A 14,156-nucleotide genomic window follows, 5' to 3' on the forward strand; every position below is an offset into this window, starting at 1 on the left:
GACTTTATAGTCTCAAATATATCTGTATATATACAAATATATGTAAAGTCTCAAATATATATGTATATAAAGATCTTCCTCTTGAGAAGATATATATTTCTCAAAGATATGTATTTTATTTATAAGTATATATAAAGTCTCAAATTATATATATATATATATATATATATATATATAAACGTCTCTAGAGAAGATATATATATCTTATTGGTGCATTGTGCTTATGCATAATAGTGAGGTCCATTACACATTTGTATATGCACATACGTAATTTGGTGAATTTCATTCTCAGCCTATCTTTTTGGGGGGACACGAACAGTAACCGACTCCAAGAATCCAAGAATGTTGGTGCTCCAGGGGCTTCTCCACTGGGACCACCCCATTCCATCCTCCCTCTCTGCACGACCTCCGCCCAGGCACCCATGAAATGGGACGTCATTGGGGGAATTCGCCAAAATATTAACCGTGCTAAAGGTCCTTAACGCGCCAGGGCCACAACCTGGTGGTCCCTCATCTCCCTCCAAAACGTGGCGGGCTTCCACGCTCCTGACTTAAGGTCCCCGGCTCACTCACCCCTGAGGCTCCCCGCAGTCCAGGGAGACCTTCAGCCGCTGGGCTTGGGAGCTGGAGTGATGGAGCCGCCCCCGGGCCACGGAGCATGCGCGGTGCACGCAGGCGGGAGGTAATTACCAGGGTGGGAAGTCGCGGGTGGTCAGGGCCTGGGCAGCTCATTGCCGGGAAGGGGTTGGGGAAAGGTTAAACGACAAGGGACTTCAAATCATTGATGCGATGCGTACTAAGTGCCGGGATCAGTACTGCAATGAGCCGTGGGCGATGCGGGGACCTGTAATATCTGTCTCCTGCCCTCAAGGCAATTATAATCTACTTAGGAAGTAGAGTAAAACTCAGGAGGAGCTAGATGACAAAATATTTAATCGGCGATTCCCAACACCACACGATCGGTTGCCAAATGAACTAGAGAGCTAATAGCAAGCTTCAGGGGGATTTTAAATGGGGAGAGATTATCGGTTATTTAGGGTGTAGATTGGTGCCTCTTTTCTGGCTGGGAGAAAGGAAACATTAACTGAACAGGGCAGATAAGGAAGACTCCGGTGGTGACGTGGATTAGAAGCCTCATGTGTCAGAAGAAATAAAAGCCCCAACCAAGCCTGGCGCGGTGGCGGCGGCCGTAACCCGGCACTGGGGAGGCCGAGACTGAGGCTTGAAGGCTCGAAGCCAGTCTCAGCAGCTCGGTGACACCCTCAGCAACTTAGCAAGACCCTGTTTAAAAAAAAAAAAAAAAAAGACTGGGGTGTAGCTCAGAGGTAGGTGTCCCTGGGTTCAGTCCCCAGCACCACACACCTGCAGAAACACTGGAACAAATTCTCCCCAGGAGATTCTGGGAGCAGCGCGGCCTCCCCATCCCCAGAGTTGCACAGGATAATAAATTTGCGCTGTTTTAAGTGACTCCATTTGCAGAGAAATAGGAAACCAATGCATATTTATTTACTTATTTATTTATTTATTTATTTATTTATTTATGGAACGGAAGATTGAACCTAGGAGGCTTCTACCTCTGAGCTACACCCCCAGCCCTATTTTTTATTTTGAAACAGGGTCTCAACTAAGTTGAGACCTCACTTAAGTTGAGGGCCTTACTAAGTAGCTGAGGCTGGCCTCGAACCCTTAATCCTCCTGTCTCAGCCTCCCAGGTACTGAAATTACAAGTGTATGCCACCACGCCTGACTAAATTTTTATTTTTTAAAAGCAACATTTGCCTAAGTAAAAAATAAAAGAGTACACAATGATACCAGAAGGAAAATAAATATTTTTCTATCTTAACAACCATCTCTGTTCTCCAGAGGTAATCTGTTTCCAGTGTCTTGGACAACCCCCTAGACATTTTCCGTATGCTTATTAACATGCATGTGAGTGTCTTAATAAAAGATAATGTCATTCCTACTGTTTGATGGTTTGGGTCTAGAAAGTTCCCCAGAGCTCGTGGCCTGGAGGGCTGCCTCTGTCCCTGGGCCCCTTTGGCTTTCTCTGCTCCACCTGCAACGAGCTGGGCGCTCTTCCTCTGCCACAGTCTGCTGCTGGTGTCTCCGCTTTGGAGTCTCTTAAACTGTGAGTCCAAATGAATCTTTCCCCCTCTAGATTGTTCCTGCCAGGTATTTTGGCCGCAGGGAAGAAAAAAACTAATACATACTGTTATTACTATTTCCACCCAGAAGTACTTGGACATGCTTTCATGTCTGCGCACATAGATGGATCTCGCTCCTTTTTATGGCTGCAGAGTATTTCTTTGTATGCCTGGGCCATATTTTATCTTCTAGTACCCTAAGAAAGCCTACACAAACTTCTTTCAGAATATTAAGGAATGCAATTTGTGTGTGTGTATGCGTGTGTGTTTAATTATTGTTTCGCTATCTCAAGCAACCGTGCAATAAGCAGCTTAGAAAAAGTGTGTATCTTTTTTAGTTTTTTATTTGTGTGTGTGTGTGTGTGTGTGTGTGTGTGTGTGTGTGTTACCAGGAATGGAACCCAGGGGCTTTCTACCTCCGGGTTATACTCCCAGGCCTATTTTATATTTTATTTGGAAACAGGGTCTCACTGAGTTGCTGAGAGCCTCACAAAGTAGCTGAGGCTGGCTTCGGATCTGCGCGATCCTCCTGTCTCAGCCTCCCAAGCGCGGGGATTACACCACGCCTAGCTTGTCTGAGTTTTTAAGTTCAGTTGTTTTATGTGGACTCTCACCATGATAGCAAGCAGGGGCAATTGCTAGTAATTACTCTGGGTTGAACTGCAGATCCTAGACAGCTAGCTGGTGGTTGGGTGCTGGGACCGTGAGAACGCCGGGCTTCCTGGGTGTGGGGTGTGGGGTGTGGGTAACGCCTCTGGGCCTGCCCTCCTCCCCGGGAGGGAAGGGTGGGAGGAGAGAGCGTCCTTCTCAGATAGATGCCACCTGTCCCTGGGCTGCTGCTGCTGTCTCTGCCGACGGCCCCATGAGGTGGCTTGAGACAGGAGGACACGCTTCTCCCAGGAGGAGTGGAGACTGGAGCCTTGGAATCTTGAGTGGCCCCGGGTGGGAAATCACTTCCTTCTGGCTCATAAAGCAGCCATATGTTCTGTGGTGTTTTATCACCAGCGTTCCTCGAGGGCTGGGAGGAGCAGGCCCAGGTGGATGTGCTGGGGGGGATTTACCCTCCATACTCCAGAAGAAATCCTCAGGATGGCTCTCCCTTCCGTCAGCCCACCAGCCCGGCGCAGCCTCCGCATCCAGTCTGCCCCAGGGGATGGGCCGGCATCTCAGAACCTCTTCTGCTGGCCGGACCACAAGCACACTGCAACCAGGGATAGACTTCAAAGCCTCGCGGGCTGAAGTCGCCTGGGAAAAGGGCTGAGGCCCAGGCACCGCGCTGAGGGACGCGGTCACCAGGGCTGGGGAGGGACCCTCGCAGCCCTGCACTCAGGGACGGAGAGGTCTGGGAGGACCACCTGACCGGAGGGCAGGAAGGGGAGCCTGGGGCCAGCTCCGGTGCTATTTCTGTTGTGTCAGGGGTCTGTGTTGGGGATGTTCCTCTGATGGGGAATTCTACCTTTCCAATCATTGCACTCCCAGGCTTTTTTTTTTTTTTTTTTTTTTGGTGTTACTGGAGATGGAACCCAGGGGCTTTCTACCCCTGGGCTATACTCCCAGACCTATTTTTTTATATTTTATTTGGAAACAGGGTCTCACTAAGTTGCTGAGAGCCTCACTAAGTAGCTGAGGCTGGCTTCGAACCTGCGCGATCCCCCTGTCTCAGCCTCCTAAGCGCGGGGATTACAAGCGTGCGCCATCAGGGCCAGCTGGAGTGTTGTCATCTTAAATGTTACAACAAAGACAGCTTATAAGCACATGTTAATCCTGGTATATACAGAATTTAGTCATCCCTCAGTGTGTGCTGGAGGCTGGCTCCACGACCACCTGCAGATACCCAAATCTGAGGATGCTTAAGTCTCTTATACAAAATTGTGCAGCATTTGTATATAACCTATACACACCCTCCTGTACTTTAAATCATCTCTAGATCACTTTTTTTTTTTTGCACCAGGAGGATCACAGGTTCAAGGCCAGCCTCAGCAATTTAGAGAGACCCCATCTCAAGATAAAAAGTAAGGACTGAGAGTGTCGCTCAGAGGTAGAATACCCCTGGGTTCAACCTTCAGTTGTGTCTTGATGCTTTTACAAGATGTGCAGTACGTTTGGAGCCGGGTGTGGTGGTGCACGCCTGTAATCTCAGTCCTTGGGAGGCTGAGACAGGAGGGTTGCAGGTTTGAGGACAGCCTCAGCAACATAGTGAGACTCTCACCAACCTAGCAAGACCTTGTTTCGAATTAAAAATAAGTTAGGGCTAAGAGTGTAGCTCAGAGGTAGAATGCCCCCGGCTTTGATCCCCAGTGCCCCCCCCCAACACACACAAAGATGAGCATGCTTAGTCTTCCTGGGTGGGAACGGCCTTTCCCTGCTTTATGATAGCAAAGGTTGTCGTCTCATACCCTACAGGGACTTGCTTAGGCCCCCCTGAGTCTTAAAGCCATCCCCTGGAATGTCCTAGAATGTTCTGAAACACTGGCTTGCTTGCAAACTAGCCTGAGTTTTATAAAATCATGCAGAGACCATCACCACTTTCCCAGGCAATGTGGTAGAGAGTTGTCGCACATCTGGGGTGCTGGGCCCCTGAGCGCCTGTGCCCTCGGAGGGTCCGGCACTGGCCAGGTCAGCTCCCCACCCACATCCCCAGGGCAGAACGGCACACACCAGCCCCGTTCCTAATGGCTGGCTCTCGCGTTTCTTTGCCTGAGAGATGTCTACGGCTTCCAGCGCCCACTAGAGGAGCCAGAGAACTGACGGCCTCTAAAGTCTCCCTCACCAAGGACTGATGAGAGACGGTATCTAGACATCCCAGCCCCCTGGCGTTGGGGGACATGTGGAGGTGTGTCTATGCAGCCCCCACGAACAGGCTGACGTTTCTTCTCCAGATCATCCCAGCTGGGAGTCCCTATTTTATGTTTTATTTTGAACAGGGTCTTGATACCTTGCTGAGGCTGGCCTCTAACCCACAACCCTCCTGTGTCAGCCTCCCAGGTACTGAGATTATAGGTGTGCGTCACCACGCCCGGCTGGAAGCAATGCTCTTGAAACCACAAGTGGCCCGGGTCTACACCGCCCGTATTCCTCCCTGTGCTGAGCACCAGTGTCTGCTGGGGAGGTGGTACGCAGTGAGCCCACCTTGCAAATAAACACTTAATCCCCATGATGGAAAATAAGGCCTCTTCCATGCACTACCTACTATTGCCATGAAAGCAGCCCCGGGATGTGGCTCCTCCCATCATTTTATAGACAAGGATGCGGGAGAGTGAACTCCAAGGTCACATGGCTGGCGCCCTTCACTCTGCCACCAGGATGGAGGGTGTGATGGTCGAGTAAATGAAAGTACCGAGGAGGCAGACAGGAGGCAGAGCCGGGCCCACCCTGCCACCAGCGAGGGGAAACACTGTCCCCTCTTGAAAAGCGTCCCTGTCACGCTCAGGGTAAGTGGGTCTGTTCCCTGTGAATTATCTCCTCGCCAGCAGCTCTCTCCATCTGCTCACTAGCACAATTAAAAAAAAAAAAAATCCAACGAGCCTTCTGACTCCCAGCCCCTGGGGGTCTAACCACATAACTTGGAAATGACTCTGATTAAGTCTGATCAAAGGCTCATTGTTCAGTAATTAGAAACTGCAGCCTCTCCCTCCAGGCTTGGGGCTCATAAACAACAGTTGAATGAGCTTTTATTTGGGTCGGACCCAAACCCCAGTTGGATGTGTTTCTTCCTTGTACCCTGGCTTGGGTGGGAGCAGCAGCAGGATGCTGTTTCGGCTCCGGGAGACCCAGGGTCTCTGTGTCTGCAGCTGGCAGGAAGCGAGAGGGCAAGCCGCTGCTGAATCAGGCCTCTGAACCAGGACAGGAAGGGGCCTCATGGTGGGAATCGGCACCGGGCACCAGGCCGAGTGGTGTGTGGGGTCTCTGGCTCTCCTAACGCGGCCCCTATGGCAGTGGCCGACAAGAAGGGGGACCCGGGAAAACGAGCAGGAATGGGGGTGTAGCTCACTGGTAGAGTACCTGCCGGGCATGTGCAAGGTCCTAAGTTTGAATCCCAGCACTGTGCTGACACAAACAAACAGAAGAGAATGAACAATCGGAGAGGCAGCTGGAATTCCAGGTGATTCCTCCAACAAGTTTTCCAATAAATATTTATTGAGGGCCTACGAAGTGCCAGCACCCTGCTAGACGTGGAGATTGGATGGTGAGTCCAAAGTCCAATGCCTGCTCTTAAAGACGGCGCAGGACAGTGGGGAAGGGTGGTCCATCCTGAAGGAGAAAGTGAAGTCTGGAGTAAGAGAGGGCCTGGTGCACCTGGTGAAGAGGAGATTGTGGGGGCTGGGGCCCCCAGAGCTGCAAACAGAAGCATCCTCATCCTTCGGGAATCTCTGGAGATGTGTCGCACCTCTATCTGGAAATGCAACCAGCGGATCCAGCTGTGGCCTCCGAGACTCTTCTTCCTTCTGGTCCTCAGCCTCTTGTGTACTGGACGTTGGCACCCAAAAACAGGAAGTCCTAGGGAAAACGAGAGCCTGGGATGGAGGAGAGTATCCCACTCCAGCACGAGGCACCTGCGATGGGAAGGGAGCCTGCGTCCTGGGGACACAGCTCCGCGGAGCCCAGGCCAGTGCATAAATCTCAAGTGTGTCTTCTTCCCAAGGTCGCCATAAAGCACAAATCTGCCAGCTGCCTTGTCAAAGGCAGAGCTCTATCTGTCATTCCCAAGCTGCCTTTTCCCAGCAGAATCATAAATTTTCTCTCCTTGGCAAAGAATGCAAGACTATGAGCTGCTGGGGTTCACCCTGCTGCTCTTCTTAAGTTTCCACCACCCAGAGGGGCGGGAACTCAGAGTGCCAGCCAAGTGCAATGCTTTCCTTTGGTGATGAGAAAAATGCACAGAGGCAACCTCAGAACTTCAACGAACATCATGATGTGAAATAAAATTTCTAATCACTTTCCCATGTGCCAAACATTGAGCTAGAAGTTTTATACTTGGCTTCTAAACTTGACAAATCCCAGGAAGATTTGGGCTACACCCCATTTTACAGAAGAGAGAAATGAGACTGACATGAGTTTTCCCTCAGTTTTTGCTTTGATCAACAATCTGTTTGCTTTGACTTGTAAATACTCAACAGTAATTGAGTGTTAAGTATCTGTTTTTTTGACTGACTTCCAGGAGGATGGCGACCAAGAAAAGCAGTGTTTACGAGTCCTGCTAAAACTTGATCTCTATTGCCACAAAATCAGTGCTTTTCATAGCCAGAAAGCAATATCAGCAGAGAAATAAAAAATGTAAACACAAGGGACAGAGAAAAAAAGACTAGAAGAACAACCAGAGACCAGAAAAGAAATCAAGCCCACAATGTGGCGGCAGAGCCGTGCTGGCACCATCTTCCCTCACAGCACCAGGCTTCAGAGAGGAAAGGTAAACAAGGAGCTGACGAGCAGGTGCGGATCATTCGGGTGTAATTCAGCAGTTATTTCAGCGCAAAGAATGTCTAAAACTCCCAGAGGCCATCTTCCAGGGACTCAGAATGGAGCTCAAAACCAGAAAAAAAAATACGCCAGTCTCACGGCCAAGGGCATGGCAGTGGTGCCATATTTCCAGCAGCGACGGCAAGTTCACCGCAACCCGCGATATCTCCTGATCAGCGCGCACAATAACCGTGAGTGAAATTGCAGTCCCCAAAGGAGAAATCCCTGTACTGCACTCCCAGGAACTTGCGCAGCTTTGATAATCTCCCTGGGTCTGAGATTTTGCAGTCCAACCCAGCAAAGGAGTAGTGGTGGCAAAGTTACCACACCCTAGTCACAGCTCCCCATGGGAAAACACCCAGCTCAGCACCCCCAAGGTCTTGTGCAGCCTCGATTAACTCCCTGGATCTGAGACTTTGAGATACAACACAGTAAAGGAGTAGTAGTGAATGAGATTACCACAGACTCCAGATTCAGTGCACCCTAAGTGAAGTCATAGTGACCCAGGGAAGAACCCAGAGAAGGCACAAACTTCTGAAATGGTGGGAAAGAGGAACCACAATAGAGCAATGAATGCCCACAACCCCACAACATCAGAACCTGATAACACAGAAATTCAGAGATCTCCAGAAGATCAAATCAGGAATATAACTGTCGAAATAATACAGGACCTTTAAAAGAAATAAAGGATGCAATCATTGAGGTAAAGATATCAATTCAAAGTATAAACAATCGATTAGACCACATGGAGAATAGAATCTCGTTCCTAGAAGAGGATCACTCCAAAAACAAACGCATAATTTATAACTTAGAAAAAAAATCAGACAGCAGGAATCTGACATTGAAGAAATATGGGCCCATTTTAAGAGAGCTAACCTAAGAATAATCAGAATAGAGGAGAGAAATGAAGGTGAAACCAAAGGGATCAATAATCTCTTCAAAGAAATAATAGCAGAAATTTTTCCAAACATAGAGCAAGAGGTGATACACAGGTCCAGGAAACTTATAGAACTCCCTTTAGACAGGATGAGAGAAGAGGTTCCCCACGCCACATAATTGTCAAAATGACCAATGTGGAAGCCAAGCAGAGAATCTTAAAGGCAACAAAAACAAAAGGCCAAGTGACATTCAGAGGCAAACCAATTAGAATCACTCCTGACTTCCCAAACCAAGTCATGAAAGCCAGAAGGGCTTGGAGTAACATATTCCAAACTCTGAAAGAAAACAACTTCCAGCCAAAAATTTCCTACCCAGCACAAGTATCTATCAAATTAGATGGGGAAATAAGAAGCTTCCATGACAAACAGAAACTGAAGGAATTTATGTCTTCAAAACCAGCACTAGAGAAAATACTCAAAGAGATTAACTACAAAGAAGAAATAGGTAACACACACCAGAACCAGAGAAACAAGATTTTCCATCCAACAGACAACTAAGCAAAGAAGAACAAACAGTATTTCAAACAGAAATAAAATCTTAACTTGTTAGGAATTAAAAGTGATCTCTCAATAATCACACTGAATTAAACAGCTTCAATTCCCCAATAAAAAGACATAAAGTGGCAAAATGGATTAAAAACCAGAATCCATCCATCTGCTGCTTACAAGAAACACACTTTACAAGTAAAGAGAGTAACAAACTCAAGGTAAAGGGCTGGAGCAAGGTAATTCATGTTAAGCAGCCATCCTAACAAACGTGAAGTAGTATTTCACTATAGTTTTTATTTGTATTTCCTTAATTATTAGTTATATTATGATAATGATGAGTGATATTCATGTGTTTATTGGTTATATAAAAATCTTTGGAGATTCATTATCTATTTTAGTCTTTTACCTATTTCTAAATTGTATTGTTTGCTTTTATTGTTGCTAATTTTTAGGATTTCTATTTGGAATATTAATATACCTTCAGATATAGCATTTGGAAATTCTCTCAGTAACTTTTAACTCTGTTTACATTGTCTTTGAATGTACAATATTTTTTTTATTTTTTAGGAAGTTTGTTTATTCTTCTGTTGCCTGTGCCTTTGAAATCATATCCAAGAAATCACTGCCAATTTCAATGTTGTGAAGTTTTATGACCCAGGTTTTCTTCTAAAAGTTTATAGTGTAAGAATTACATTTAGGTCTTTTATCTATTTTGAGTTAATATTTGTATATGGTGTTAGGTAAGGATCCAATTTTATTCTTTATCATGTAGTTATTATTTTCAACAATATTTAGTGAAAAGATTATTATTTCCTTCCCCAAATGTTCTTGGAAACCTTGTCAAAAATAACTTGACCATATATGGAAGAACTTATTTCTAGGCTTTTTATGTTACTCCACTAGTTTATATATCTGCCTTTATAGCAGTACTACACTGTTTCAATTATTGTAGCTTTATAAGGTTTGAAATCAGAAAATGTACATCTTCTAGCTTTGTTCTTTTTTGAGATTTTTTTTTGGTATTTAGAGTTCATATTTCATATTAGGATAGATTTTTTCTGAAAAAAAAGTACATGTATGATAGTTTCACCTTAAAAAAAAAAAGAAAAAATATCGTCTGGTAAGAAAGAAAGCCAAAAGAAATATTGAAATGTTATCTCTAAATGATCAAAAGTTTGATATCAGACAAATGAATCTGTTATGTGAGATTATCATTGTTAATTTAGGATAATTGCTATAATATTAGATGTCAACCACCAAGCCAAGCATGGATGGAGGGATGGGGAGGGAACGGGGTGGGGGTTAGGTAGGGCCTAAATGGGCGGTGTGTGCATGTATGTCTACACAAGTTTTTTTTTTTTATCCCATTATGATGTATGAATACAGTGCACCAATTAAAAAAATTTTTTTTTAAGTATCTTTTTTTCCTTCCCTAGGGATTGAGCCCAAGGGAGTTCTACCTCTGAGCTAGTCCCCCAGCCCTATTTTTTTTTTTTTTTTTTTTGGTAGTACTGGGGTTTCTGGAAGCCCTTCTACTTCCAGGATACACTCCCATGGGCTACACTCCCGGACCTATTTTTTAACTTTTTTTTTAATGTGGAAACAGGGTCTCTTAAGCCAGCGAGGCTGGCTCTGAACCAGCGCGATCCTCCTGTCTCTGCCTCCCAAGCGTGGGGATTACAAGCATGCGCCACCATGCCCGGCCCTATTTTTAAATTATGAAACAGGGTCTTGTTAAATTGCTGAGGGCCTCACTGTGTTCCTGAGGCTGGCCTTGAACCTGCAATCCTCCTGTCTCAGCCTCCTGAGTACCAGGGTTAGGGTTGTGCAGCACCACACCTGCCTGAGTATTAAGCATCTTGACTTTGGGCAAAGTCTTTGTCCAAAGGGCTTTGGACATTTGCTTTCCAACCGTGATAGTTGGTCAGCGTTTCTATATTCCCAGTCACTCTCTGCCCTTCATTCTCTTCAACAGCTATTATTTCCTAGACATAACACGGCAGGTTTTGTGCGGCTCACGCACCCGCCAGCCCAGTCACCTTAGAGATGCTGTTCTAGAGAGAGAAAGTGAAGCCTGGGTGCGTGATGGACCACACAATGCTTGGTCAGAACAGTGGGCAGATACTGAAAAATCAGGCGTAATTCTTGGTATTAAAATAGTTAAATCAATTGCAGTCCTTGGCACAGGTACTTATCCTTGGGAGGTGGAAACTATGTCATATCAAAGGAACACGCCTAAAGGCTGATGCTAAGTGCAGTACTACTACTACTAATAATAATAATTTATATATTTAATATATATTAATAACACATAATAATAATAATAATTATTATTATTATGGCAATACTAGGACTAGTACTAGGAATGCTAGCATCTAAAGCAAAAATTTTAAGCCGGGCGTGGTGGCGCACGCTTGTAATCCCCGCGCTTGGGAGGCTGAGACAGGAGAATCGCGCAGGTTCGAAGCCAGCCTCAGCTACTTGGTGAGGCTCTCAGCAACTTAGTGAGCCACTGTTTCTAAATAAAGTATAAAATGGGTCTGGGAGTATAGCCTGGAGATAGAAAGCCCCTGGGTTCCATCCCCAGCACCACAATAAAATAAAATAAAATAAAATAAAATAAAATAAATAAAACAAAAATTTTAAGAAAAAGTTAGGGAGAAAAAAGCACGGGGCCAGGCATGTAGGTGCACACCTGCAATCTTAGTACTTGGGATGCTGAGACAGAAGGACTGCAGGTTCGAGACCAGTCTCAGCAACTTAGGAAGACCCTGTTTCAAAATTAAAAAATAAAGTTGGGCTGGGTGTAGCTCAGAGCAGAGGCAGAATGCCCCTGGGTTCAATTTCCAGAAACACACACATACACACACACACACACACACACACACACACACACACACACACACACACCAGCAGAGAGAAGTACACTAGAGCCAGGCGTGGTGGCGCACACCTGTAATCCCCACGCTTGGGAGGCGGAGACAGGAGGATCGTACAGTTTCGAAGCTAGCCGCGCTGGCTTATAGACCCTGTGTCCAAATGAAAATATAAAAATAGGTCTGGGAGAGTAGCCCGGAGGTAGAAGAGCTTCCAGGAACCCCAGTACCACCACAAAAAAAAAGTACACTAGAATCCAAGTCGCCTGTGGTAGAGCAATGGGCTTACAAACAATTTTCCAAAATGTGCCTATGGTTAGTGTTCTTGTTTAATTAAAGTGGGTGGTGAGCCAGGTGTGGTGGCGCACACTTGTAATCCCAGCATTCCAGAGGCTGAGACCAGAGGATCACGGTTCGCGGAAAGCCTCAGCTATTTAGTGAGGCCCTCTGCCACTTAGTGAGACCCTGTTTCAAAATAAAGGATAAAAAAAACAGGGCAGGGGGTATAGCTCGGAGGTCAAATGCCCCTGGATTCCATCCCCAGACCCGCAAAAAAATAAAAATAAAAATAAAAAAATAAAGTGGGCGGGACACATAAAACATATTTACAATACAAGCTTCTACTTAAGAAAGAATTGTTAAACTGGTTACACAAGGTGGGTGGCACATGCCTGACATCCCAGTATTTGGGAGGCTGAGACAGGTGAGTTGTAAGTTCAAGGCCAGCTTCAGCAACTTAGCAAGACCTTGTTTAAAAATAAAAAATAAGAACCAGGCGTGGTGGCGCACACTTGTAATCCCAGTTCTTCGAAGGCTGAGGCAGGAGGATCACAGGTTTGAAGCCAACCTCAGCCACTTAGTGAGGCCCTGTTTTCAAATAAAATATAAAATACGTCTGAAGATGTAGCCCGGAGGTCGAGGGCCCCTGGATTCCATGTCAGTACCACACACAAAACAAACAAACAAACAAATAAATATAAAATAAAAAAGGACTGGGGTGTGGCTCAGAGGTAGACTATCATTGGGTTCAATCCCCAGTAGCACCACCACCAAAGGGAAAAAAAAAGAAAGAAAAAAAAAAGAGAGAGAGAGAGAGAAAGAAAGAATTATTAAATCTTACCAGCAGTGTTTAGAACATGACCTGTTGGCAAGTCTAAGACTCAGTATTTTCCAAATGCGCAGTCTCAGGCTCCCTATGGTGGGGACCAGGGCTTCGTCCCACCCCACCAAGCTCACGGGAGGGCTTGGCCGGCGCATGCTGCCTCCTCAGCCCCTGGGGCCCCACTACTGAATCGTGGCCTTGAACACGGCAGGCCAATGGACTCCTCCTCCAAGTCCTCAGAGCCCCCCAGCCCGCTGACCTTGTGAAGCTGGAGAACAAGGTCAGAGAGCTGGATCCGCTTTAGCAGGGGGAGAGGGAAGCCTCTGGCCAGGTGATCTGCAGTTGGACAACAACATGAGAGGAATATGTTAATAAATAAGTTATAGACCACGTGTTTTAGCAAAGATGATTCTGTGTCAACTCTGCACAGCACAGTCTCACTTAGTGGTCACGGAAGACGACGGGGGAGCTATGACTCGCACCCCCATTTTACAGATGAGCAAAGGGAGTCAGAGTGGCCAAGCCACTTGTCCTTGGTCACGCAGCTAGAAAGTGGCAGAAACGGGATTTGAACCTAGGAAGGCAGGGGGCCTAAGACGCTGTCCCGCATGCCCGGTGGGAAGGGCCCGAGCAAGGGCACCTGTTCTCTGCCCTCCACCAGTCCTGCCTGTGTTGCAGCCAAGTAAAGCAAGCCCTCCTGGAAACAGGGCTTGGGTCGGTATTATTATTATTATTATTACTATTACTATTATTATTATTATTATTATTATTATTATTATACTAAAGAGTCAGGCAGGGAAATGTGATTTTCAGCTGGCTGCTGTGGGCCCTCTAGGCTACCTGGGTCCTCAGCCGAAGCTCAGAGAGGGGCCTTGCCCGAGGCCACGTGGCCCTTAGGAGAGCCCTGGTTCTCAAAGCCTCTCTTCCCCCAAAGACCAGTGTCTACTTATGATCGGGAAAATTCCATACTGATTCTTACCATTGACCTTGGGGTAGAGGGTGTGGAGAATGTAGTAGTTGAGGAGCGCCTCCAACAGCTCCACCTGGTGGAGAACAGGAGAAGTACACCGTGACCAGGCGGCGTTTAGCCCACAGTGACCAGGCGCACAGGCCTACTTCTTGCTACTGTTTCCTAAGTTAAACTACTTTG

The 14,156-nt window shown here is 46.4% G+C and overlaps 1 protein-coding gene across 1 annotated transcript in view; it reads right to left on the reverse strand.

The window, feature by feature from the left end:
• Window positions 1-6,596: 6,596 nt before the first annotated feature.
• LBP (lipopolysaccharide binding protein) overlaps window positions 6,597-14,156 on the reverse strand; it is a gene marked incomplete at both ends in the record, with an annotated part of 31,756 nt that continues 24,196 nt past the window's right edge. The window contains 3 exons of the mRNA XM_080716510.1: window positions 6,597-6,641; window positions 13,266-13,342; window positions 13,986-14,049. Of these exons, the coding sequence (XP_080572636.1) occupies window positions 6,597-6,641; window positions 13,266-13,342; window positions 13,986-14,049 (186 nt within the window). The remainder of the gene's footprint in view (window positions 6,642-13,265; window positions 13,343-13,985; window positions 14,050-14,156) is intronic.

The sequence above is a fragment of the Muscardinus avellanarius genome, assembly GCF_963383645.1.
Source record: "Muscardinus avellanarius genome assembly, chromosome: 19".
Taxonomy (NCBI): domain Eukaryota; kingdom Metazoa; phylum Chordata; class Mammalia; order Rodentia; family Gliridae; genus Muscardinus; species Muscardinus avellanarius.